Here is a 27,670-nt window from a genome sequence, read left to right as displayed (position 1 = left end):
CTCAGGTCCCCCTAAAATTCACACTTTTAAAGTGTACAGTTAAGCCTATTCACAAAGTTGTGCAACCATCACTACCATCTAATTCCAGAACATACATACATACATAATTCCAGAACACTTCTGCTGCTCCCCCCCCACAAAACCCTGTCCTCATTAGCAGTCACCTGCCCCCCAATCCTCTGCTCCCAGCCTCTGGCAGCCACTAATCTATGTTCTGTCTCTATGGATTTGCCTATTCTGGACATTCCATAGAAATGGAATCATATAATATATGGCCTTCTGTGTCTGGCTTCTTTCACTCAGCATCATGTTTTCAAGATTCATCTATAGTGCGACATAGATGACTGCTTCATTTCCTTACATGACTGACTAATATCCCGTCGTATGGATACACCACGTTTCATTATCCCCTCGTCGGCTGATGAACGTTTGGGTAGTTTTGGCTTCTTGGCCGTGGAGAGTAACGCTGCTATGAGCACTTGCGTGCAGGTCTTGTGTGGACAGATGTTTTCATTTCTCCCTGGTGTATGTCGAGGAGTGGAATTGCCCAGCCAACTTGTAACTCTGTGCTCCACACTAGAGGGATGGCCAAACTGTCTTCCAAGGTGGCTGCACCTGCTACATCCCCACCGGCGGTGGCCGAGGCTCCAATCTCCACATCCTCGCTGGTGCTTGTTGTCCGTGGCTTAGGTCATGGTCATCCGAGTGGGGGTGAAAGGGCATCTTGTTGTGAATTTGATTTGCTGGGAAAGCAGTCTAGTGGCATTTAATTAGAAATGTATGGTCTCCACTGCCGGGCGTTGCCAAACCGGGGTCCAAGGGAACAGAGAGGCGGGAGGACTGATTTAATCTGGGCGTGTGGGTGGGTGGCCCTGGCTTGGGACTGCGCTGAGTTTGGGGGAGAACCACAGGAGCAGTCGGTGGGGCTGTGGGACTCAGAGTCTGGGAGAGTTTGGGGGTGTAGTGGGGTTGGCGAGGGCACCTGCTAGCAATAGAACTGGGAGACTGGACCTCCCCCACCCCTGTCCTCTCTGGGTCCAGGGTCAGCCTCTTCCAAAGATAAGGCCTTGGCCTCGGGCTTCCCTTGGACAGAATGAGACTGAGGCTGAGCAGCAGAATTCCTCCTCAGAAAAGCCAGTGCAAAGGGGATCTTGAGGAGGGAACGACACTACGGCTCTCTGTATCCGCCAAGGATATTGTGCAGCATCACCTACTGTGTGTCCAAAGTTGTGGCTTTCAGGGTCCTGATTCCCCAAGGGCCCTGTAACTCCCAGGACACTGGGTCAGGGCTCATTCCCATGTCCTGTGTGGCTCTGAAGACCACAGGTGCACTGTTGTTAGCTATCAGCTGATTTGTAATCGTGAACACGTCCCACAGATCGTGTTTCTTGAGCATTTACTCCGTGCCCTTATGACATACCCTGCTCCGATGCTTGATGCACATTTAATTTCCATCCCCGTTTTACAGATGGGGGAACAGGTTCTGGGAGGCGAGGGAGGTAGTGCGGCCAACATCACACAGCCCGTGAGCTGTACCGTCAGGATCTGAACCTTGTCTCCCACCACTGGGCACCCTGGGAGCTTTCCATTTTAAGGTTCCTTGACGGAGCATGTTGGTTTTCTCGTGCTGTGTAACAGATCGCCACAACCCAGCAGCTTAACACAATCCCCATGTATGAGCTCGCAGTTCTAGAGGGCAGAAGAGGGCGTGGCTGTGGCCTCTGCTGAGGGCACTTACAAGGCTGGATTCAAAACATCATTCAGGCTGACTTCTCGTCCAGAGGGTCTGGGGACAGATCCACTTTCAAGATCACTCTTGTGGGTGTCATTTGGTTCCATGTAGCTCTAGGACTGAGGTCCCTGCTTCCTTACTAGCTGCCAGCTAGGACCCCTCTCAGCTCCTAGAGGCCTTGGTATTCCTTGCCACACACCTCCCACCCCACTCCCACCCACCCCCATCTTCAAAGCCAGCAAGGGAGACTCTCCCTCACGCGGAATCCTTCTTCTACTTTAAAGCTCTTTTGACTGGAAGAATCAATCTTGTTTAAGGGCTCACCTGATAAGGCCAGGCCCATCCAAGATAGCCTCCCTTCTGCCTTAGAAGGTGACACAATCACTGGAGGCACATCCCATTATAGTCACAGGTTCCATCCACACTCAAAGGAGAAAGGACTCTGCAAGGTCAGAGGTCACTGGGGGTCATCTTCATTTTCCACCTGCCATGGAAGATCTTCAGTTCTAATAACAGTGATCACAATAGCTACAGTAATATTGGTACCTCCTCTCATTTGGTAGAGCTTCGTGGTTTTCAGACTGACTCTACATCTGTAATCCCATTGGAGCCCAGCAGCAATGCTGTGAGGTATGTGCTTCATCCCCATTTTGCCCATGAGAGAGAGGAGAACGCCTACCTAGCCCAGCGAGGGCTGAAGTCCTGACCCCCAGCCCAGGGCTCCTGGCGCCCACAGTATCCCTGCCTCCCATTAGGATCCTCAGACTTCATCACCATCCTTGGAAGGGGTGAAGCATTATTTCCAACCAGCCCAGCCTTCAGGGAGTGCTTCCCTGTAAACTTGCCACACTGGGTCATCGAAACTCTGGCTTTTATAGGAATTGCCACTGGGCTGGGCGAACCTCACCTCATTTAGCAGGAAAAACCAATAAAGCCTGAAGGGTGCAGAATCAAAACAGCATGTGTGCAGGAAGGGCCCAGCTTGGCAGTGGCCCAGCCTCGCAGCGGGGGAGGCAGTTTGGCTGAGGCTGTGATGCGCTGGCCAAAAGCGAGGGGCCCCAGCTCCAGGGGGCAATGTGTCAGGTAGCCATCACCATTGTCCTGTGTCCGTGGGCGCCAGGCATTCGAATGCTCCAAGTGTCAGCGCCCCATGCCTATATCTTCTAGACTTCCCATGGGGTACCCCCCCCTTTAATATTTAAACCAAGGCCTGAGACTCCAGTTAGAAACCCAGGACCATGGCCCCCACGATCTCTTCAAGGTTTTAACATTTCTTCTAGATAGCTCTGTGCTGACACATTAATTTTTTTTTTTTTAATTCTCTGCTCTTCTAAAATTGCTGTCTTTTTTCTTTTTATCCCGTGCTGGATGCTGCTCCAATTCTTTCATTTTTCCTAAAGTATTGCTGACACAAGCCTACTGGGAGGTAGACTCTAGAGATATCTGCTGTGAGCCCATGTAAAAGAATCTGGCTTATTGGAGCAGAGGGGGTCTCCCAGAAGGGAGGCCTGGAAATGGACCCAAACCAACAGCTCCAGAACCCAAGGTGGGCTCACGGCAGACATTCCCTTTGGGGCCCCACTGAGCCAGGATGAACAAGATCCAGCATGTTCTATCTCCTGTCCTCCTGCCCCCCAGGTTCCTTTTCCTGGTAGGCTGTGTCTGCTTAGCCTGGCATGGCTCTCGTGCTTGTCCTTGCTGAGGGGGCTGTGGGGCTCCTGGGCCGGGCCCCGCAGACCTACAGCAGATGGGCAAAGACTAAGTCCTCGAGGAAAACGGGGTGCCATCAGGAAGAGAGAGAGTACAGAATTTGGGGTAATGGGCAACCGGGGGGGTATACTTGGAAGTAAATTTAAGATTCCCCATCCTAGGGGCACCTGGGTGGCTCAGTAGGTTAAGCATCTGCCTTCGGCTCAGGTCATGATCTCAGGGTCCTGGATAGAATCTTGCTTCTCCCTCTCCCTCTCTCCCCCACACCTCTCATGCTTTCTCTATCTCAAATAAATAAACCCTTTAACAACAACAAAGAATCCCCATCCTAAAATTTCATTGCCTGGAGAATTTCCTGTGTTGTCCCCTCCCATCCCCCAAAGCCCTCCCTCTGTCCAGCTGTCAATCATCAGCAAGCACATTTTAGCGCTTTCTTGTACGGAACTAATGTCTTCTCTCCCGCCCACCTGCCAGTGCTTGGGGCCCACCTTGACATATTCATAAGCTGCTGAGTGAAACAAAATGTGTTCTACCCGTGATGGGCTGAATCGTGTCCCCCCAAAAGATCTCCTATCCCCTTGTACCTGTGACTGTGACCTTATTTGGAAATAGGGCCTTTGCAGATGTAATCAAATCAAGATGAGGTCACTAGGGTGGGTCCCAGTCCTGGGAGCAACACCTTGTGAAGGCAGAGGGGAGGAGGCCGCGTGACCCCAGAGTCAGAGACTGGAGAGGGGCAACTGCCAGCCCAGAGGCACGGAGGACTGTCAGCCACCCCCGGAAGCCAGGAGAGGCAAGGAGAGACCCTTTCCTAAAGCTTTTAGAGGGGATCTGGCCCTGCTGACACCTTGATGCTGGACTTCTAGCTTCTAGAAGTGTAAGACAAGACATTTCTGTTGCTTTCAGCCACCCAATGTATGGTATTTTGTTACATCAGCCACAGAAAGCTGATACACTTCCTCAGGTCTCTAACGCTGGGGGCACAAAGCAGTTAACAAAGCTATACATTATGGGTAGGTTTTTTCAACAAAGAGAAAAAAGCCACCTTCTTGCGACTGTAAAGTGAGTCACGGAGGGTAACGTCAATGATCCCTATTTTACAGATGGAGAAATTGAGGCTCAGAAGATTAAGTGACTCATCTAAGTCACAGAGTTAGGAAGAGGCAAAGTCTGGACTTGAACTTGTTTTTGGTGTTTTCTTTTTTCTTTTCTTTTCTTTTTTTTTTTTTTTTTGACCTCAAGGCTTACACTCCTCACCTTCCCCGTGAATCTGCAGATGTGCAGCTCCCAGATCACTGCAGAGTCCCCATGTCCTAGTCCCCAGATGTCCCCTTCCTTATTACATGAGCTCGGAACTTGGTACTAGCCTCGTCCTTATAGGAACCACCTGTTCCAGCCACATCTTCCGTAACATGAGCCTCTGCAAAGTGAACCCTCTTTCCCTGGTGATTTTCATTACAAAATCAGAGATACATTCCCACCAAGCTCATCTCCCAGTAGGCCGAGTAAGAATGTTTGGCAAAGAAGGAATTAATTGATAAACAGCTTGTAGTACACAAACTCCGGAGTCTGCCTGGAGTGTTTTGCAACACTTTTTGGAAACTCCAGAATTGCAATTCCAGCACAAACTGTTTATTTCAGGCCGTTAAGCCACACACATATCCTGCATGCCTGGGAATCCACTGGCTTCACTGTGAACATCCAGAACGGAGCCTCTGACTGCCTTCCGTGTGGGCATTTGTAGTGGCTGCTAGAGCAGGGCTGCAATACCTGGGGAGACCAGTAGGGGGTCTTCTTCCAAAAGGAAATGGATTTCAGGCTGAAGAGTCTGGAAATTCAAGGCATTAGGTTCTAGGAAATAAAGCTGTTCCTTGGGGAGGAAATCCACTCTCCGTACAATGTGAGTTAACCATCTGGCAGAGGATCACTCAGTCCTGAGGATGGGGCAAGAAAAGTTGTGAAAAACTGACTTTTCCTGCCTCGTCCCCCATGCTCCCCCTCCTCCGCCCCCAGGATGGCACAGGAGCTGGGGTCAGGGTGCCCGGGACAGCCTCCATCTCTGCAGTTGGCACCAGGAGGGAAAGGAAATGGCACATCATATGGTTTAAAGAAAAACCGAAACAGCAGCCTGGCTTGGTTTGTCCCTTGTAAACTGTTTACCTTGGGATGACCAGATGGCTCATCTCTGGGTGAACCCTTGACCGTTTCCGGTGCTGTAAACAGCCTCCATCAGCAAACAATCCTCATCAACCGGCCCACGTGCCAAGGCGGGAGTCCCAGGGCCTGCTGGCAGGGGATCTCGGGCGTTCCAGGAGGCTGACCCCGCACCACTGGGTCACGGATCCTCATCCAGACACGGGGGCCACGCTGGGCAACCCTGGGTTGTGGACAGGAAGGCTCTTGAGCACCTGCGGTGGGTGGGCTTGAAATATTAATACCCACTGGGCTCCCCAGTTACAGCCCTAGCCCGTCGCCTGCCCAGGGTCCTCCAGTCAGGTCCCTGTTCCGCCTGTCGCCTCACCTTTCACTACTCAAGTGCTCAAAATATGTCTGAATGCCTGTATTTCCCTCCCGCTCGCCCCCTACCCACTCCCATCCTGGCTGTGTGAGTGTGGAAAAACCACTTGCCCTCTCTGAGTCACAGCACTTCAGCTGTAAACAGGATGAGGGTCTGACCCCCTCTTCCTGCCTGCCTTACAGGCTGGGTGCAAATGTGTGGAAATAGGATGGATAGTGTGAAGACTCTGGGAGTCCGCCCCTGCCCCATCCCACCCACCCCCTGCCCTCACTAGGACAAGACCCAGTTGTGATTAATTTTTTCAGGTTGGAAAGGGGCACAAGAGGAGCTCTTGCCTTTTTAGGCAGTGGATTGGGAACTTTTGACCATCCTGGTCTGGGTTCCCTCCTGAGACACCCCTAGATAGGGCCTCTCTGCAGGCGGGTGCTTCTCTAGAGCCTTCCGGGGACAGTTTCAGGGGGTGAGATTTTAGTTCTAGGGGCGTCCAGAAGCTGCAAGCCTGGGGAGGGGTGTCAGAAACCTGTTGGATGCTTTTAAAAGCTCATTCTGGTCTTCAGATTGGGGCAGAGGACCAGGTGGAGGCAGAGAGGCCAGTGAAGACCAGAGAGGTGATGGGGGCTTGACTCTGGGGGCAGGGGATGCAAAGGAGGGGACAGATTCAGGGTGTTTCTGAGCAGCAGAGCAGACAGTGAAATCTCTTGGCCGAGGCCCCCTGTGGAAGAGGGAGATACTTTTGGGGACTTTACAGCCTGGACGGGAAGATGAAATTCTCACCCAGGGAGCTGGACTTCACTGGTCAGAGCAGAAACTTAATCTTAGAGGTGGCGAAAGCAGGTTCCAAACTCTTAAAACATAGGACAATTTTGGCAGATCTGGTCACATAAATACTTGAAGTTCCTGTTACACACACACACACGCACACATCATTTAGGACAATTTATAAGGTGAGTGAGGGGCTGGGACTAAACTAGAAGTCACTGAGAAAAAGCTAGGTAGTTAGGACAAAAGAATATGAACTGGTTGTCCCAGAAGAGGAGCTTCTAAAGATAATGGACCTACAGAAATACTGTCGAGCTCATGAGGACCCAGGAAACGGAGGGCGAACAAGCCCACTTGCCCACGCCCCATAGAACAGCACAGAGTGAGGTGGGTGGAGGAAGGGATCCAACCCTCCCAGAAGAGGTGAATCTAAGCAGCGCTCAGTGGGAGACCAGGGGCAGGGGTGGCTCGAAGGCTCAGTGACAGCAGATTCCAGAAACCTGGCAGCGAAGGCCTGCGGTGAAGAGGCTGACAGGGAAGCCAGGCTGCCTGGGTTTGAACTTCTCCATCCTAAGGCCAGAACAGGACAAAGTGCAACATTTTGGTGAGGGTCAAGAGTGTATTCAGGCCAAGCTAGGCTGGCACGGGGAGAGGGGAGGTTGAATGGGGCGGGGGGTGGGGGGAGGCCAGATAGGTTTGCTCAATCAGAATAGGAAAGGTGTGGGTGGGGAAGGAGCTGGAGAGGGCGTCTGTGGGTGAGAGGTGGCACGGATTGTTCTGGAGGCAGACAGATTCAAGGGAGCGCCAGCAGAGGGCAAAGGGCAGGGCCCCTGCTGACTTTCTTGAGCTCCCAGCACCTTGGCCTTTGCAGGACTCTTCCTTCCTAAGAAATAATTAAATAGTGTACGTTACGGCTGAATTGGTATAAGGATGGATAAATTATATAATAAAATACATGCTATTGATATATAAATAATAACACATACACAATATCATATAATAAAGCATTCTGTTTAACCTAAAAGTTCATTTCTTTTCTCCTGATTTTAAAAGTAATCCAACCATTTGCGTGGGGCCCGTGCCCAAGCCCCCGTGCCCTGTGCCGACAGCCTCTTCTGGAGGCAGCAGTGGAGAGTGGCATTCTTGCTCAGGCCCCTGGCGGGTTAGGCCTAGGGGAGGCTGCTCTCCTCTCAGGCTGTGTGGGTGAGCGGGGGGGGACGCTCTGTGTCCCTGATTATGGAGAATTCGGGTAGTTCTCTCAGTGGGGAGGGGATGGTCCAGGGGGTGGCCCTCGGGTTTGGATTCGAATCCTGCCTCTGTTGAGTGGCCCCAAACCAGTGTGTGTTCACCCAATGGTCAGGCTCTTTTGGTTAAAACGAGTAGGTTGGCTTTGGGTCTCTCTTCGCTGCCGATGAGGGTGGCAAAGAAGGCGGGTGTCACACAGAGTTGTGACGGTGCAGCAAACACCCCGAGGAGGCCACCAAGCTCTTCTCCAAATGCAAGCTGCTGCTCACCTTCCTGGAGTGAGTGTGCAGGTGCACGCATGTGGGGAGAGGGTGGTAGAGGCCCAATGGGAGCTGCAGCCCCAGGGCCTCTTCTGATGATATCGGGCTGCTGCCCCCCCCCCCCCAGATTCCCACACCCTACTCATGTGGGCGTGGAAAGGCTTAAATTTTTGTAGCCAGGGGAATACGGTGCCTTCACACCATTACCCACAGCCGTAAGAATGACCTTTAACACCCACACTGCTCACTCGCCAGTCCTCGAGAGCAGAGCCGAAGCGCTGCCTCTAACCCGGTGGTTCCCACTGGAGGGGTTTCCACCTCCCGGGGAACAACACGTGACAGTGTCTGCAGACACGCTCGGTTGTCACCACTGGACAGGGCAGTGTTCCTGGTATCAGGTGGCGAGACGTACACAGGACAACCCCCGTGGCAAAGAATGATGTGGCCCCAAGTGTCAATGGAGCCGAGCCTGAGTCCCTCCCATACCCATTCCGGAGTGAGGGCTTCTGGTTAGGGTCCCACATGTGTTGCTTTGTCACCCCTAGGACGTGGATGTAATGTCCCCCACCTGGGGGGGGGGGGACACACACGTGTTTGCAAGTGAATCATCGATGATGTGACGCTGCAACGTGCTGGTTCTAACCACTTCGGCTCTCCAAGCCTCAGTTTCCCAGCCTGTAAAACAGGGGTGGCAACAGCACCCGCCTCAGAGGGGTGTTGTGGGGAGATGCTGCATGTCCAGCTCTCAGCCCAGTGTCCAGGATACAGTAAGGGGGTGCCGCTCAGCGGGCCCAGAGTGCAGTCTGAGGCCAGACTTCCTGGGTACCAGGAATGAAATGAGTTAATTCTCACAACAGGACCTTGGTTCTCACCAGCGATATTGCTGCTTTCGAGTTTTTGACATCACACAGAGGCGCTTGGCCAAGAACAGTGACCACTGCTTGGCCTCACCCCGACCTGCCAATAAGGTCAGTGCCAGGAGGGGTCTGTCTCCAGCACCCCTCCATCTCCAGCCCTCCCAGCCAGCCTCTTTCTTTCTTTCTTTCTTTCTTTCTTTCTTTCTTTCTTTCTTTCTTTCTTTCTTTTCTTTTCTTTTCTTTTCTTTTCTTTTTTTTAATTTATTTATTTACGATAGTCACACTCAGAGAGAGAGAGAGAGAGAGGCAGAGACACAGGCAGAGAGAGAAGCAGGCTCCATGCACCGGGAGCCTGACGTGGGATTCGATCCCGGGTCTCCAGGATCGCGCCCTGAGCCAAAGGCAGGCGCCAAACCGCTGCGCCACCCAGGGATCCCTCTTTCTTTCTTTCTTTCTTTCTTTCTTTCTTTCTTTCTTTCTTTCTTTCTTTCTTTCTTTCTTTCTTTCTTCTTTCTTCTTCTTTCTTTCTTCCTTCCTTCCTTCCTTTTTCTTTCTTTCTTTCTTTCTTTCTTTCTTTCTTTCTTTCTTTCTTTCTTTCTTTCTTTCTTTCTTTCTTCTTTCTTTCTTTCTTTCTTTCTTTCTTTCTTTCTTTCTTTCTTTCTTTCTTTCTTTCTTTCTTTCTTTCTTTCTTTCTTTTCTTTCTTCCTAAGATTTTATTTATGAGAGACACAGAGAGAGAGAGAGGCAGAGACACACACAGGCAGAGGGGGAAGCAGGCTCCACGCGGGGAGCCCGACGTGGGACCCGATCTCGGGTCTCTACAATCAGGCCCTGGGCCAAAGGCAGGTGCCAAACCACTGAGCCACCAGGTGTCCCCCGGCCAGCCTCTTTCTATAGCTGCCCTACGGCCACTGACCAGTGTGGAGGCAGCATTCGAGAGGGGATTCAGCTGCCCCTCTTGCCCCCAGAGGGTCAGCTTTTGTCGTCCCCTCTCTGTCATCTTGCATCCAGGCTCTTTCCCAGCCATGCGCCTCTAGCTCCACGCACACCCCCACCCCCACCGAGGCCCCAGGAAGCTCCTTCACCCCCAAAGTTGCTGTCTTTTCCAGGTGACCCCGGCCCACCTGGTGACGGGAGCATGGGATGGGAGCATGTACGTGGTGATGGGAGCAGTGAGGGGGCCATTTAAATCAAAACACCCTCTGGATATTTCACAGAAATTCATGAGTCATCTCTACCTCGTAAAAGCCCAGTGGAGTTAGCTGGGAGCGGAGATAATATTTGTGGGCCTTTAAACAGAGTTTGTTTTTCTTTCCTTTTTCTATCTTTTTTTTTTTTTTTTTTTTTTTTAAGAGGAAAGTTTCTCCTATGACCCCAGGCTCATCCTGAAAAGCAACATTCTCTAGGTCAGAGGATAAGCAGTCAGCCCTGCAGCTTCATTACTATGCGACCAAGGACAGAGTAACCACGCTTTCGGTTTTCTTTAAAGTAACATTTTTTCCCCTAATTATGAGGGCATGCATGTCCACTGTGGAACATGGGTAAGGTATCGTTTCAAAAAGAAAACCGAGACGGTGTTGTGTATCGTTTACATCTTGGCTCTTGGCTCAGCGTCTTACGTTGAACATCTTCTATTTTCTCAAGCCATTATTCCTCAAAATCATACTCCCAATTCTTTCTTTCTTTTTTTTCTTTTAAGATTTAACTTATTTATTCATGAGAGACACAGAGAGGGAGGCAGAGACATAGGCAGAGGGAGAAGTAGGCTCCCTGCAGGAGCCCGACACAGGACTTGATCCCAGGACTCTAGTATCACACCCTGAGCTGAAGGCAGGTGCTCAATCGCTGAGCCACCCAGGCGTCCCCATATTCCCAATTCTTACGGCCACATACGATTCGTCCGAGTGGCTGAGGCATCTGGGCTACTGAACCTTTCCCTTGCACTTGCCCGTCTGTGGCCTCACCTGGGGCTTTCATTTGTGAGATGGTCACAGGTGCGCTGTGAAGCAGCCCCAGGAGGCGGCCTACCTGTCCACCCAGGACCAGGTGACTGGTCCCTTTGAGCCTCTGGGCTGGAGCTGGAGCCCGGCTGCCCTGGGCAGGAAGCTCATGGGGATGCTGCGGACTGTGTGATAAACTGAGGGAAGGGATCCTCTTGGATTCTGGGTCCTGACTCCCATGCCTGGTCCTGAGCCATCAGGAAGTTTCCACTTGGGACACCTGGGTGGCTCAGTGGTTGAGCGTCTGCCTTTGGCTCAGGGCGTGATCCCGGGGTCCTGGGATGGAGTCCCTCATCGGGCTCCCCGCATGGAGCCTGCTTCTCCCTCTGCCTGTGTCTCTGCCTCTCTCTCTCTGTCTCTCATGAATAAATAAAATATTTTTTTAATTTTTTTTAAGGGGAGTTTCCATTTACCTTGCAGCCCTGGGACAATGAGCTCTGGGGGGACAGTTAGGGCGCCCCAAGGAGTTGCTGCTGCTTCTCTTACATGAGAAACCAGTGCTGTCTGCACATCGGGCTTTCCACAGGACCATCAGTAGAGACACGCCTGCGGTCCCTGCCCCCCCCCCCCCCGGCTCCTAGTCCCACTTCCACGCAGGGACCCAGAAATGTGAGCTGCCAAGAAGCTGGGTTCCTATCTGCTCTACTTAAACCAAGTGTCCTGCAAATCCATTACTCTTCATGTAAATACACTATTATTTAAAAAAACCAAAACAGTATATCATACAGAAGTCAGTTTGCTCTAAATAGAAGGTTACCTCAAAAGAAATTCACCAAAACACCTGATTAAATCTGAGCCTCTCCCTTGGCCTGTCCATCACCCTGTGCCTGCGGCCAGCTCCGCGCTGGGCTCAACAGGGGGGTGACCAGTGGCAGATTGCTGGGGAGGACAGGATAGGAAGAGGGAGGACTACGGCAAGCGAGTGATGCCCCATATTCCTCCCTCGGCCCCGAGTGGCCTGCGCTGGGGGAGCCTGAGTTCTAGCCCGGCCCCCCCACTTGACGGACAGGGAGACAGAGGCTCAGAGGGAGGGAACTGATTCACGATCACACGTAGACACCCCCCTGCCCCCCCCTCCCGGCCCCGGGCATGTTTTCCTGGCCCAGGAGACGTGAGCAGGGAGAGAGGCGTCTGAAAGCACCCGGCAGGAGCAGGGCCCACTGGGCTCAGCAGAAGGAAGGGAGCCCAAGCTGGCAGGCGTCCGGGCTAACACGGCCTCTGGCCTCTGCGGGTTGGCTGTGGGCCTTTCCCTCTCAGGGACTATCAAATGCCTGGGTCTTGTCTGTGGGGGAAGCAAGGGGTGGGTGGGTCAGGGGTCGACTGCAGAGGGCAGAGACCGGGCAGGCCGGTGGGGGCCATATGGGGTGTCCGAGCCTCCCCAAGGGTGGTGCTGTGTGCTGGCCCAGGAGACACGGACCTTGGGCCCAAGGGGCAGAGGCCTCCCCCGTGGGACTGCTCCCAGCCCCTGGATGGAGGTGCCACGTTCAGAGGCCTGGCCTGCGGTAGACACTCGGTCATTGTCTCCTCAGGCACAGCGGCGTTGTCCGGCCAGATGTGCAGGGCAAACTGAGTAAGTGAATCAACTCCCCACCCAGAGGGTGCTGGAGGCCTGGCCTGCCTGTGTCTCCCTGGATGCAGCTTAAGCCCCTACTCCCATGAAGTGGGGTCCCCACCTAGCCCTTCAGGGACCCTCGATGCTCCAGCCACATACACCGAACTAAGTTCATCAAACGGATCCTATCTCTTGCCTCTGAGCCTTCGTACATGCTGTTCCTACCACCTGGCACACTCTTCCATCCCACCTCTCTCTGCCAATTCCTTCTCCTCCTTTAGACTTCAACGTACCGCTTTCCCAGGGGGTCTCCCCTGTCACTCCCCCTTGGCTGGGGTTGGGGTCCTTGTCAGCTCCCCATCATGGTCCAGCCTCTTTATCTCATGTCCTCATCCCTGTCTCCCCCCCGGACTAGTTCACAGCCACATGCCCGGTGCCTGCATTCAGTAGGCACTCAACACATGTGCGTTGAAGGAACAGATCAAGTGATCAAGTGAAGGAATCCGGGACACAGTTCTGAAGAGACGTCCTTCAATTGTCCTTCAATTTACTCAGGCAGTGACTTCTGAACCAGTACTTACGGGGGGGGGGGGGGAGCCCTACTTGGTGAGGTCCTAGACACACAGCTGTGAGCAGGACCCAGAGGTCCCCACCCCGTGGAGCTGGGACTCACAGGAGGGCCACGCAGCTACTGAGCAGACCGACATGACAATTTGGGATGGTGACGAGTTGTCTGAAGCACTTGAAACAGGGTGAGGAATGAGGCCGCCGTAGCCAGGGGCGCCAGGGAGGGCTTCTCTGAGGAGGTGACCTTTCTGCTGGGACCTAAAGGCTGAGAGGGAGCCTCATGGGAGGCTTGCGGGAAGAGCATGCCAGGGACAGAGAGGGCACGGCCAGGGTGGCTGGGGACGAGCTGGCAGGGGGAGGAGCATGGATTCCTCTGGCCCTTGCATGCTCCTCTGGGCCACCCGGGCACGTCAGGTGGCCACCCTGGGCCCTGGGCGTGCTCACCGGTGAAATGAGGGAGACGGCCTCCCATCTGGCGCAGACTGGCTGGTCCCCAGACTGGTTCCCTCCTCCGGTCGTCCGTCCCTCTTAGGTATAAACTCAACATTCCTCATCCTGGGCTATTTTGCCATTTCCTTTCGTGCTAAACCAAAGGGTCTATTTTGGAAACTCCTATAAGCAAACTAAGCCCTGCCTGGCATCTGAGCGGATATAAAAGAGCCCTAAGTGAGGGACTCAGGCATAAAAGCCACCCAGCCCTGAGAGCCCACGCTGTTAAATTTAGAAGCATCACCTCCAAATGAGGTGAAATTGTAGGTTCCCCGGGCCGGCGGGCGGCTCTGGGCAGCAGTGAGCTGGACAGATTTAGCGAGTGGGCTCAGGCTCCTCCAGGCCCGCCGCCTCGGGGTGGAGGCCCAGGACGCCGGCCGGGGTTCCAGGGTCGGGGAGCAGCTGGCCGTGTGAGAAGCGCCTCCGGCTGTCCTGCCCAGCTGCGTCCCAGCTGTGTCCAGGCCATCCGTCCAGGAGCGTGCCCAGGCGCCGGGCCGGAGAGAGGCAGCGAGGGACGCGGGGGAAGAGGCAGTCCCGTCTGCCGTCAAAGGTTTGGCACCTGCACGGCTTCCGTGCCTCTCTCCCCTGCCCAGGGCCCAGCGAGGTCTCCGGCTTGTCTCTCATGCCCTGAGCGGGCCGGCTGCCCAGAGCTGCCCTGAGCCTCTGAGTGTCCCTCCCCGGGGACTTCTCCGACCTGCCCACCATCTAGTGGCTAAAGGGTTAAGGCCAGCCACAGCGTGGGGAGCGGGAGGAGCGGGGTCTGTTCTGAGTGGTCAGGGCGCCTGTGTGTCAATGATTAAACATTAGGGATATCAGCCTTAGTCGGATGTGACCAGCACTCGTGGGGGCTTGTCAGGAGCTACCCACCAAAGGCTCCTGCGATTCCAGGGGTCTCAGCCCGGCCACCCCACCCGCAGTCCACCAGAAGGGAAATGCTTTTGCAGCCAGAAACCCAGCTGGGCAAGATTGCAGCTGGCCACCTGGGCAAACACCAGGATTAGCCCTGGGGGGAGGGCTGCTGGCCCCACTTGGGGGGCAGCTGAGCTGATTAGGAGCTGGTGCTCATCCCAAAAGGCCCACAGGGACTTGGGTTCCCACAACCTGAAGCCTGCAGGAGATGGGGCTTGATTTTTCTTGGCCACCCCCGATGCTATGTTTGTAGCTTGCAGGTCCCTTTCATGACCTGCTTCCATTCTGGGGCCCCCTTGTCTGCCCTTCAGCCCAACCCATGGGTCGGGCTCATGCGTAGGAGCATGTCTGCTGCACAGCCCCCTCCGGGATGGGGGAGCAGGGGCAACCTAGCACGAAGTAGCCAGGCTTTTATGGCCTGTCACGCCCAGGTCCAGATCCCAGCTCTGGCATCTCCTTACCTATGTGACCTTGGCCGAGTCCTTTCCTCTCCGTTCTGAGCCTCGATTTCTTTATCTGCAGATGGGGGATATTAAGAGTACTTACTTCATATAATCTGGGGGGGAAGTAAATGAGATTTTAAGCCCTTAGAGCAGGCGGCAGGAGGACCACTGGCTGCCAGGGGTCAGAGGTAGTGTTGGCCACCCAGGGGTCGCTTAGTAAGAGCTGCGGCTGTTGTAAGTACCGTTGCATGAGAACAGAGCCATGCTCATCACTTACATGGTGCCTGTGGCTGCTTTTGCTCTAACAAGAGAGTTAAATGTGCTCTTCTGTGACAAAGAGTCTATGGCCTGCAAAGCCAAAAACTTTAGTATCTGGTCCTTTACAGAAAATGTTTGTCAGCCCCTGCCTTGGAGTCTAGCACTTAGTGGAAATTCTTATCCTTATCCTTATTTTTCCACTTATCTGGCACCATGGGCTGCACGGCCTGGTACAGTGGGGGCAGCAGCCCAGCCTGTCAGGCCTTGTTCTCTGGACCCGTAAGGATGGGCCGTGAATCTTCCCAGCACCAGGGAACACTCCAGCCCCGCCTGCAAGTCGCTCTCCATCTAGTGGGGGAGACTGAGAAGTCAGCATTCACAGTCCACTGTAACGGCGGGGGGCGGGGGGGGTAAGGGAAGGGCGTTCCAGCCCCCCAGCCCCCCAGCCCCCAGCTCCCGGCTCCCAGCTCGGGGCCAGAGTACTGGTCCCAACCAGTGACCTTGCAGATCTGCCTCCCTGCCCACCCCTCCCCTGGTCAGTTCCCCTGCCCAGCTCGGCTGGGGGCCTTCAGGAGTCTGAGAAGGTTCCCAGTGCCACCCTGAGCAGGTACTGACAGTGGTGGGGCAATGCTGTGCTGATAAATGTTTAACAACCTGCAGAGAAAAAAAAAAAAAAAAAAAACCCAAACCCAAGCTTGCAGCATTTGACAACATCCAGGGTGCAAATATTCCTATTGTGGCTGATTTCAAGCTACCAAAATTTCAGAGAACGTAACAACAGATGCTTGTGCGCTGGTCCGGGCTGGCAGCAGCCCAGCACAGGTGGGGACAGTGGGGACCTCCTCGTGGGGCTGGGGCCTCGCCTAGAGCAGGGATGCCTGACCACGCGTAGGAAGAAGCGCTGGCGTCGGCAATCCATCGCACTCCACTTCCGTACGTGTCTCTGTTGTTTCCAGGCCAGTCCTGTCCCCTCAGTTCCTCCTCTGTCAGGGCAGGTCAGCGATAGCTCCTCTGCCTCAGCCGGTGTGTAGATTTAATAAGATACGTTCCACAAGGCATTTTGGGCATGGCCGGCTACATAAGGAGCCCTCATAATACTCCCAGCAGGGCTGGTGTTCGTGGACCCTGGTGCTGGGGCTTGCCACACAGTGGGGGCTCAGCAAACGCTCGCCAGAGCCTCACCCCCTGCACCCCTCCGTCCAGGGCTGGAGCTTCCATCAGCCAATTGCACAGAGACAACCAACTCTTTCCGAGTGTCCACCTTGCATTATGTGTCCTCAGTACCTTGTCTCCTTGGTCCTTTTCTGACTTTCCATTTTGCAGATGTGACCACTGAGGCCCAGAGCCAGTGAGAGGCACCACTGGGATTTTGAACCTGTAGCACACGTGGGGTGGGTGGGGGGTGAATGGGGGAAAAAGAAGGTTTGTGGGGGCCACACAGATCCGCCAGGGGGGCTCAGGAGCCTATGGCAGGGGCTGGCCACATGAAAAATGCAGGATGGGACACTGGATAGACGTGGCTCGAAAGAGATTGTTATTCCCGGGGTGGGGGATTCCCGGGGTGGGGGCTGGGGGAGGCCCCGGTGTGAGCAAAGGTGTGGACACTGGACTCAGCCGGCCAGAGAAGGGATGTGGGAACGCAGGGGCCTTACCCCGCAGGGAGACGAGGGAGCTGGCGCAGTGGAGCTTTTGCAGGTGAGGCTTGGGCAGTGGGGTCCCTGGCATCCTTGCACTGCCTCCACCCGGCTGAGGAGCAAAGGATGAAACTGTAGCTGCAGAGATTTAGGTTAGATACGGAGAATCTTCCGCTTGTTGGTGCTGGAAGACATTGGGCCATATTCCCAAGGGATGTGGTGGCATTTTTCCAATCTAGAGGTGGTTTGGAAAAAAGAAAAGACAGTCAGGGTTCTAGGCTGGCCTCACTGCAGCCTGGGGCAGAGACCGGGCGATGGAGCCGGGGATTCTGGAGCCCTGGGATGCCAGCAGCCTGGCCTCATGTGGGTTGGGCTTTGTCAGCCCCCGCTCAAAACCTTCTCATGGCTCCCAGTCACCCTGGCCCAACGGCAAGGCCAAACCCTTTCCTGGGGTTACCGAGGCCTCCCCATGACCTGCACTCTGCGGGCCTCTCCAGCCCCGCCGGGGGTCACGCCCCCACCCACGGCACTGCTTTCTGTTTCCGGATGACACCATGTCCTCTGCACTCCCAGGCCTTTGCCTGTGCTGTTCCCTCTGCCTTTACCCTTCCCTCCCCTCCTCAGCCTTTTGTTGTCTGCACTTGGTCACCTCCTCCATGGCGAGGTCGGGTAGCCCCTGGGCTCCCCTGTCTCTTCACTAGAGACTTCCTACTGTAACCGGTAGCTCATCAGCCTCCCCGCCAGACTGGGAGCCCTGGAGGGACTTTGCCTGTCTTGCCCAGTGCGTGTCCACAGCGTCGCGTTTGGCACACAGCGCTCACTGAGGGTTTGTGGAGGGAGAGGAGGGTTACCGGCCGAGAGGAGGTCAGCAGGTCTGGTTTCGGGAGGAGCTGACTCCCCCCTGCTGGAGGGCTCAGCATTGCTCCGGCATTAAGAACCTGAGCGCAGAGTAGAGACCTGGGTTCGAATCTTGCCCCTGCCACCAGCCCCCCGCAGGGTCCCTAACCTCAGTGAGCCTCAGTTTTCTCATCTGTCAGCTGGGGACAGGACAGTCACCCCCTCTCTGCAGCTCTCGTGAGGCCTCTGGGGGCCGTGGTTGGGGGCGGGGGGTGCGGGCCGCCGTCTGCGCTCACCAGGTGGCGGCACGAGGCTGACCCTCCCGTCCTCTCCCCGTCTAGGTGACTGGCCATGTCTGTGAGGCTGCGGTTCCTGTCCTCCGGGGACGCGGGGGCCGTGGGGGTCGTGGGCCGGAGCGCCTCCTTCGCGGGCTTCAGCAGCGCACAGAGCCGGAGGATCGCGTAAGTTCTGCCCCGGGGGAGGGGGCCCGGGACCCCGAAGCTCACTCTCATGCCGAGTCTCGGGCCCGGCATGGCGTGTGTGCACATGTGTGACACCTGGCACAGGGGGCATCCTGTAACTTCTTGGGGACCCACTGGGATCATCTCAGTTGGTCCTGGAAGTCCGATCCGCCTAAGTGCATCAGGCCCACCGGCAGATCAGAAAGCAGGCGCAGAGAGGTGGAGCTGCTCAGCCTGGGTCACACAGCAGGACTGGTTCAGAACTGGAACCTGGTCTCCCGGGGGTGGGGTTAGGATGGAATGTTTTTCCTGTTTGACACAACTGGGACGTGGGGCCACCTATCCCAGCTCCGCGACCTGGGCCAGTGACTTCACTCCTGAGTCTCGGTTTCCTCATCTGTGAAATGGGGATCATGAGTGTCCCTCCCCCACAGAGCGGTCATGAGAGTACAGTGAGGTGACACATGGCAAGCAGCCGGCACGCGGTAGGTGCTTGGGGGAAGTTTTCAAAGGAGGAGGAGCAGCCTCTGCAGAGATGGGCCTGGGGTCAGTGCGGGGCCTCTAGACACCGGTTCATGGCTGCTGCGAGTTTCGGTTCCTGGGGGGCCACTGCCTGGTCCTGGGCTTCCTGCCAGGCACCGGGCAAGCCTGGGGGGTTGCTGCCCGCTGGCAGGCCTGGGGGCTGGGGTGGTCCCTCGGGCACCCTCAGGGGCCCACACATCTGCTGGTGTCAGTGAATGTGGGAGATAAGCAGGACTCCCAGCCCAGCAGGACCCCGCACCGTTGGTCAGTGAGTCAGTCAACAACCAAATCTCCTCCAGAGATTGGCATCCACCTAGAATATAATGCAGTCCCCTCTGTGGCCTAACGAGTGGCCCCCTGGGATCTGGCTGGCCGGCCTCCTTTTGAAATCCTCTGCTTTTCCACATTGACCTCTCTCCCCTCCAGGCCTCTTCCCTCTTCTCACTCCTGTTTTCCTGGCCAATTGCTGCTTAACCGCCCTGGGCCCTCCTCTGGCTCTTCCCTGGGGTTTAATAGCTACATGTTCGACGCCCAGGGATGCCTGGCCCCTGAGGTCAGGCTCTCCCGGCTCGCCCACTCGGCTCCCGGTGGCTCAGTTCCAGTATGTGCCTGGGAGGAGTGGCATCTCAGGGCTGAAACCCTTGAGCGTCCCAGTTGGAAGCACCCATAGGAATCCCTAATTCATCCCACAAATATTTATGGAGCATCTACTCTGCCCAGGCCCCACCCCAGGCTCTGGGGACAGACCCAGGCCCCACCCCTCCTGTCAGAGCAGCGAGCAAGAAGCCAACCGTAATCAAGATGGATTCAGCTGGCGGCAAGTGCTGTGAGGGAATTAAAACAGGGGGCTGGGGGAGGCGGCAGGGGTCTCAGAGGAGGCCCTCAGTGAGGCAGTGGTACGTTTGAGGCCAGAGAGAAGTTGCCTGTTTACAGCAGGCAGCCAGCGGGGCTGAGGAAGTCTTCCAGGTGGAGGGGGCAGCCAGTGCAAAGGTCCTGAGGTGGGGATGAGGTTCGAGGCCCCAGAGGGAGTGAGCACCCCATCCCCCCTGACTCCCAGCCTCCAAGAGGAGAAAGTGTGGATGCCACTGTGAGGAAGGCATACAGTAGGCACTCCATTAGTGATGCTGAGAGGGGCTAAATAAGTAAACTGGCCAGGGAATGATGATGTTCCTCGATGGAACCACTTCCCAGCTGCCTCTGCTGGGCTTCATCAGAGCTCCCACCCTGCGGGGTCTGTAATTGGGGCTGCTAAGGACAGTTGTGCGGGTCACCCAGCCAAGGGGACCATCCAGCCACGTAACCCTCCCGAGCTGTGTGCCCTGGCATGGGTCCGGTCCACGCAGTGTGTGCCCTTCTCTAATTCACATGTGGTGATGTGGGGACTTTGTTCCCCTGGTCTAGCCGGGAAGGGTGGGGGGCCTCCCCAGACCCTGCAGCCAAGGCCAGCTGCATGAGTGTGCAATGTGTGTGCTCAAGGATTCCGGCTCAGGTGTAATGCTCTGCTGTTGCCATCTTGCAATTCTTAACATGTTTTGAAAAATGGGGTCCTGCATTTTCTTTTGCGCTGGGTCTCATGAATTCTGTGCCCGGTCCTGCCAACAGCTCTCCCCCTGCCGGGCCTTTGGGGGCCTCTGGACCTCCTGCATCCACGGGAACGTTCCCGCAGGCCCCAGCCAGGACCTCTGCCCAGATAGTGTCCCAAGGTGTGCCCCTGGCCTCCTGCTGCCCCAGGGATTTCTGGGCAGCGGGGGGCGGGGGGGAGAGGACAGAGGGGATCAGACCCTGTTCCACTAGGGCTCACTGGCCATCAGCAAGGACAAGATCACGCCCTGCAAGGTCTGCATCCTGATCCGAGAAAGAGGACTCTGATGGCTGGACCTCCCCTGGGGGCTCCTTCTCCTGGGGGATCCCCCGCTCAGGGAATTCAGAAGAGCTCCCAGCCTGGGCGGGTTCTGAGGTCCCTGAGTGACCACCGTCTGGCCCTGGTCGCTCCCGTCCCCTTGTCCACAGTGAGGAAGAAGCTACCCATGAGGACAGGGAAGCAATACATCTATTTTTAACTTCCTGCCTCTGCCCGACTCCCAGGAGTCTGGACCCTGGGCCCTGTGGCTGGACGGCCTAGATCGGGTTTCAGAGCTCACCTTCTGGCCTTATTTCTCAGGTAATGCAACCAGGCTGAAGCACAGCCACATTGCCAAGGCCCTCAGTGGTGGGGGCTGGGCAGGCAAAAATAACCTCAGACAGGAGAGCAGGAGATGGAGGCTCACGGATCCCCCTTTGTCCTCAACCCCTTCCCCTGTCCTGGCACCTGAAACCTCTTTGCCTCTGGCTGTGGCTTTTCAGTCCTTAATCAAAGAATCCACTTGGGGAAGTGATCTATCTGGTGGGAAAATTTTACACTAAGGTGTGAATGATTGCCATAATAAGGCCACATCTAACAGCCATATATAATAAGATGGGGAGATGAAGAGGGCCAGATCTGCCCCGATTCATGGGATTGGCTGCTCTTAACCCCTTCCTGCCACTCCTCAGCCTGGTCCACTTCCCCCCAGGCGGTCAGGAGGGCGGCCTCCCGAGTAGGAGCCACTGCCCTGTCCTGGCCACGGCGGGAGCCCCTCTGTTGGTTGGGGTGGCTGGGAAATGCGGAGGTGAAAAAGGAGCAGTAGCCTCTGATTTTCAAGGAGAGGAGACTGGAGAAAGAGGACATGGTGGCGGTGCTCGCACTGCCCTGTGCCAGGGGAGCAGCCGGGGGCGCAGATCTGGGGCCAGGGGCAGCCACCGAACCCGTTTCCTTGACAGTAGAGAGGGCGACGCCTCGGAGACACGTGGAAGGACGGGCTAGCCCACGTGAGGCACCCGGAGCAAGCCCGACCTGCGCGCGGCCCCCCTGCGTGTTACTCACCCCCCACCCCCACCCATGCCGCCAGGCGCAGGAGGAAAGGGTGCAGTGGCGGGCAGTGGGTCCTCGTCTGAACCGTGTCCTGTAATGGCCCCGTGGCCACTCCCAGCCCCGCCCGCCTGCAGATCCTGCGCCCGCAGCAACCACGTGCCGGGCCGACGACACCAGGCAGCGAGACTGTCCCGGGGGCCCCGGGGTGCACGTGCCCATCTGGAAGCTGGTCTGACATGCCAGAGGCTGTTTAATATTTACTGAGTCCTCCCAGAGCTGGTAAAACATCCGCCCCCGGAGGCCGCTCCCTCCCCTGGCAGTTGTGTCACTGGGCCGGACACGCAGCCTGATTTCGCCATCCCAAGGATGCACGCGTCGCCTTCCTGGGCCGCGCCAGCCTCCAAGCAGCCGCCACGCCCGCCCTGTTAGACCTCAGACCCGAGCACTGGACTCGGAGCCTCCCCGGGAGGCAGGCTCAGTTGCGGCAGCGACGCCAGGAGATCTCCGGGTAGATGGAAGCGGGGCCCGGCCGGGGGCACCCACCCCCCGGGGACTGTGGACCCCCGGGAGCTGGCAGGTGAGCAGGGCTCCTGCAGCCCCACCTGAGGGGCTTGCCCCCCCCCCCACCTGAGAGCCGCCTCTCTGAGGGCTGCAGCCCTGCCAGTTTTGTGGGGGGCCTGTTCCAAGAGGTGGGTGATGTGGCCTCAGGCAGGTGAGGGAGGAGGGAGCGCAGCCCCGTGGAGGACTTGACAGACATGAATAACAGCAAGAGCACTAGGGGATGAGCACGGATGGACCAGGCTTTGTGCCCAGTGCTGGTCGGGGGCGCCTTCCCTGTTCAGCCCCAGGCAAACGTATCATCCTCCGTCTATTCCACCCCCTCCCCACCCCCCCCCCCCCCCCCACCCCCGGCACCGCGGGCTGGCTGGTATCTCTTATTACCTCATTTAGCTCTGATGCATCCATAGCACTTACCCCTTTGCCGGGCAACTCGCCCGCAGCAACACTTTCTCGGATCCCCATTTTATGGATGAGAAAACTGAGGCCCGGGGGGGTTCCTGGTCACACAGCTCTAAGTGGGGTTACCGCAGAGACCCTGGCATCCAGCTCCAGAGCCCGTGCTGGCTGCCCCGTGGCCTCCCCCAGCTGGCCTGGCGGCTCACAGGGACACGGGTCTGGTCTGTCTTGGTCACTGTTTTTCCTGTAGCCGAGATGGCGTTCAGCGTGCAGTTCGTGCTCAGCAGATATTTGTTGAATGAATGGCTGTCTCATGACAGCACCATGGGGTAGGCGCTCTTCTTTCTTTTTCTTTTTTTTTTTAAATATTTTATTTATTTATTAGAGACAGAGAGAAAGAGAGAGAGAGAGAGAGAGAGAGAGAGGCAGAGACACAGGCAGAGGGAGAAGCAGGCCCCATGCGGGGAGCCGATGCGGGACTCGATCCTGGGTCTCCAGGATCATGCCCCCGGCTGAAGGCAGCACTAAACCGCTGAGCCACCGGGGCTGCCCTGTAGGTGCTCTTCTTTTTTTTTTTTTTAATTTTTACTTATTTATGATAGAGAGAGAGAGAGAGAGGCAGAGACACAGGCAGAGGGAGAAGCAGGCTCCATGCACCGGGAGCCCGATGTGGGATTCGATCCCGGGTCTCCAGGATCGCGCCCTGGGCCAAAGGCAGGCGCCAAACCGCTGCGCCACCCAGGGATCCCTGTAGGTGCTCTTCTTACCCCCTTTTTACAAATCAGGAAACTGAGGCTCCAGTGGGTTAAGACCTGTGACCTCCGGGGCTGGGACTGGAACCCGGGTGGCTGAGCAGGAGCTTGTGTCTCATGAGACCGTACAGGCTCCCGGCGGGGCGAGGCCCCCGCTCCTCCCAGGTCCTTCCTTGCCTCAGTATCCCCCGGGAGCCAGCTGTGAGTCCGAGCGCGCAGGCAGGCCTGACACCTCTATTTCCCGCGTGTTGCTTTGTGGTGTGGCCGCGCGGCCTGTGGCGGGAGCCCAGCTGGAGGGGTGGCCCCGACGGCTGCCCTCGGCTCCGCAGCAGGTGTGCGCGTCTGAGTGCGGAACGTGCGGCGGCGTCTGGCTGGGCTGGGTCTGCGGCCTGGCTGCCCGCTGGGCCTCCTGGGGCGCCGGCAGCTTCTCCCAGCCCTGCCGAGGGAGCCGGAGCCGTGTCCTGCTTGCAGACCGAAACCCCCTCTTCCTCCCGGGAGAGGTGCATCCCGGGGGTGGATGGAGGAGGAGGATGTCCTCTGGGGTGGAGCCGAAAGAGTGAATCCCCTAAGACGGTGGTCGTCAAAGTGTGGTCCTCGGACCAGCGGGATTGGCAGCACCTTGGAACATGTTCGATTAGAAATGCAGATTCTCAGGCCTCTCCCCCCCCCCCCCGCCCCGCCCCGGCCCTGGTGACCTGGAAGCTGTGGTCGGGGGAGGGCTCCGCGATCTGAGCCAAGGTCCTCCAGATGCTGCTGAGGGCCCCGAGGGAGTCCTGCTCCCACATGGGTGCTGCACATCCCGGCTGGGAATCTGCCCACGTGTGGGTTTGGGTCCCAGCTCTGCCACCGGCATGACCTGGGGGCAAGTGACTTATCCAAGCCTCAGTTTCCCTACCTTGCAACAGGGTTAAAAATCGATATTTATATAAAACCCTTAGTGGGTGCGAGAAGCAACAGACACTGAGAGCATCTTCTGTCCTTGCATCATCATTACGCTCCCTCGTCATCCTCCAGGTCTTTGAAGCTCCCCTTCACCCCCTTCCCTCTCTCCCCCTCCCCTCCTTCTTTCCTTCTCACCCCCTCCCCTCCTTCCCCCCTCCCCCTTCCCCCTCACCCCATCTCTCTCCTTCTCCCCTTCCCCCCACCTCTCTCTCTCCTGCTCCTCCTGCCCCCTCCCCTGCACCTCTCTCTTTCCTCACCCCCCACCATTGTCCCACCCCCACCCCTGCTCCCCCTGGACCTCAGAGCAAGGCTGAAGCTGGCTCCTTAGCACACCTGAGAGGAGGTCAGGGAGGAAGTTGGGAAGAAAGGCTAGCAGCTCCTTTAAGAAACTGACCCAGATGTTGGTTTGAGTGTCATTTCACTCAAATGAAGGGCCAGCTTCACTCAAATGAAGGGCCAGCTTCAGGCATAGCTGGATCCAGGAACCCATCATGGTGTGGATTTGGTCTGCCTCCGTCCGCTCCTCCCCGCATCGGTTCCTTGGGAGCGGCTGGCAGTTCCAGGTGTATGTTTCCCCAAAAGAGCGATGCCAGAAAAGAGAGATCCCTTTTCCTGCCCGTGAATGTGGAGCCAAACTCCAAACTGGCAGGGTTGTGTCCCAAGACTCTCCCTGAGCCCGGGGACGGAAGTATGTTGACTAACCCAGGCCCGGGACACACGTTTGCCTCAGAAGGCCTGTGTATGTGTGTGCAGGTGTGCATGTGTGTGCAGGTGCGTGTGTGTGGTGATATGTCAGGCCACCTCCCTCCAACCACACATGTAAAGAGCACGTCCTGCTACATGACCTTGGGGAGGTGCCCCAGAGGAAACCAAGGTGCTCTTCCCAGAGGGAGCGGCGTGGGTCCTGACCCCGAGATCGGGTCTCTGGGGCTGTTGGCCTGCACGAGCACACCGAGCAGGAGCAGGAAGCACTGGCATTTGGGCCGCTTCTGTGTATTTCTCACTGTGTTCGTTTCTCAGTCAGGCTCTTCTTCATCCGTTTTTAATCCTCAGATGCAAGCCCTCGTCTGGGCAGATGTGGAAACTGAGGCCCCAAGAGTCTTGGCAGCTTGCCCGAGACCGCGCGGCTTGGTGGCGACGGGGTGGGGCTCGGCCAGGCGTCCTGACAGCCGGGGCTTGGACCACCGGTCCCGAGGGGCCTGCCCCGGGGGGGCCTCTGTCCGGATCCCTGCTCTGACCCGCGTCCCCTCTCACAGAAAGTCCATCCACGGGAACTCCGCGAGGTCTCGAATGCCTGCCAAACCCTCCAGGACGTACGGCACGCTGCGGAAGGGCTCCGTCTGCCCGGCCCCCAAGCCGCAGCAAGTGAAGAAGATCTTCGAAGCTCTCAAGAGAGGCCTCAAGTAAGGACCCCGTTTGTCACCCTCAACACGTGCCTTCTCTGTCGCGCCTGCTCGTGCTCTCTGTCCTCCCCGAAGGGCGCCCGGCCCGTCCTGGGGGCAGGTCCTGTCGGCCACACATGGAGCTCGCTCCTGCTCATTTGCTTCGCCAACACGCCTGTCCTGGGGGCGGGGGGGCCCTGGGCTCATGGAGCTTGGGGTGTGTGGGGGGCAGCAACGAGGGAGCGACACGATCGGTAACGGAACTTCCACCAGCCTTGGGCGCGGTGAAGGAGGGTGACGGAGAGGCCGTGCACGGATGGCCTATGACACGGGGTGGCTGGGGACACCAGCGAGGAGACCGGATGGTCTGCTGGTCTCTGGGAGAGAAGCATCCCGGGCGAAGGGAACAGCACAGGCCAAGGCCCTGAGGCAGGAGCAGGGTGGGAGGCCAGCGTGGCTGGATTTGAGAGCAGGAGAGCTAGGCTGGTTAGCCGGGCAGAGGCCGGAACAGGAAGCCTGTCTCCCACTCCACACATTTCGGTTGAGGGCTGATGAAGTGCGAGGCACGGGGTGCGGGAGTGGACACAGCACGGAAATCCCGACCCCCGTGGAGCTTCCTGATGGGAGACACACACACCATGAACAAAGTATAGAGCATGTCGGAGGGTGGTGAATACGGGGCAGGAAAACAAATCAGGGTAAGAATCAAATCAGCGTGGGGCTGATTTTAAATAAGGGGTTCAAAGAAGTTCTCACGAAGGAGGTGATATTTGAGCAAAAACCCGAAGGGGTGAAGGAGTGAGCCCAGCAGACAATGGAAAGAGAACATTCTAGGCCACACGTGCAAAGGCCCTGGGGCAGGAGCATGATGAGATCATTAGGGACAGAGTGAGCTGGCCAGCGCGGGGGCTGAGAGAGGGAAGGAGGGGTGAGGAGGTCTGAGGGGCAATGGGGACCAGATGATATGGGGCCTTGTGAGCACTGAGGATCCACTCCAGCCGAGCTGGGAGCCCTGGAGGCTTCCACCCGGGGGAAGGACGTGATCTGGGTCTGGTTTTTGTAAGATCCTCCGGCTACACGTGGAGCATGGGCTGCAGTGGGGCTGAAGTGGGGAGGCCGGCGAGACAATAACAAGGGTCGCGGCAGATGACAGCAGGGGACGGGATGGGTTTCAGGGTGCCGTTGAGGATTTACTGAGGGAGGGGTGGAGGTGAAGCGAGGGGAGCCCAGCCTCGTGGAGGTGACAGAGGGAGTCGGGGCACGAGCCTGAGGCTCATGGAGGAGGTCGGGGCTGCCCCTCCGTGTTCCTCAAGCCCGGGCGCCCAGTTCCGGGGGCTTCCCCTCTCCCAGCAGCCGCCCCGTGTGCCCCGCCGCCCCTGCTGTGCTCAGGGCTCTCCCATGGCTCCCTATCACCCTCGGGAGGCCATTCGGGTCCTTTCTCTGAACTTGAACCTTTCTAGACTCTTCTAGTCTCCACGCCCCGTCCTCGCTGGCTCCCCGAACGTGCCATCTTCCTTCACAGGCCCGAGGCCCGGCTCTCGCGGGGCGGCTGCTGGGCAGCGGGGGCCTCCGCGGCTGCCGCTCGCCCGTGTCCCCGTGCAGCGCACACGCGCACCTCGGGAGTCGCACGCTGGTCCCCCTCCTCCCGTGACCCTGCTCTCTCGTTCCTCACTAATGACAGTGGCAGCTCCGGCTAGTTGGGGGCTTTGCACACGCCGCGTCCTCCTCGAATCCCTGGAGGATGCTGCCAGAGGGCCTCCGGGCCTCCTTCGAGCCTCAAGAGAGGAAACTGAGTCCCAAAGAGGGGAAGCATCTCGGCCAGGGTCCCACAGCCAGGAAGCAGGGAGTGGGGCTCCAGGGCCGACCTGCCCTCTGTCCCCCCACCTCACCCCGGGCTCAGGGTAAATGTCACATCCCCCCCTTGCCAGGTCCTGACTCCCAGCCCCGGGGGGGCGTCCGTCACCCTCTGCCCAGGATGCGGGCCCCACGCTGGT

General features: G+C 57.1%; 1 protein-coding gene across 8 annotated transcripts in view; it reads left to right on the top strand.

The window, feature by feature from the left end:
* The window catches only part of RIPOR3 (RIPOR family member 3), a 75,662-nt gene that overhangs the window by 27,264 nt on the left and 20,728 nt on the right, over positions 1 to 27,670 (top strand). For 7 of the 8 annotated variants that reach the window (XM_077873562.1, XM_077873563.1, XM_077873561.1 and 4 more), the window contains 2 exons: positions 18,112 to 18,231; positions 25,551 to 25,697. In XM_077873562.1, the coding sequence (XP_077729688.1) occupies positions 18,122 to 18,231; positions 25,551 to 25,697 (257 nt within the window). In that variant the 5' untranslated portion in view covers positions 18,112 to 18,121. Of the gene's footprint in view, positions 1 to 18,111; positions 18,232 to 21,564; positions 22,221 to 25,550; positions 25,698 to 27,670 lie in introns of those variants that run through there. The other variant, XM_077873568.1, reaches the window with a different exon arrangement.

The sequence above is a fragment of the Canis aureus genome, chromosome 26 (assembly GCF_053574225.1).
Source record: "Canis aureus isolate CA01 chromosome 26, VMU_Caureus_v.1.0, whole genome shotgun sequence".
Taxonomy (NCBI): Eukaryota; Metazoa; Chordata; class Mammalia; order Carnivora; family Canidae; genus Canis; species Canis aureus.
Note: the sequence above shows the minus strand (reverse complement) of the source record. Positions and strands in the feature narration are given on the sequence as shown.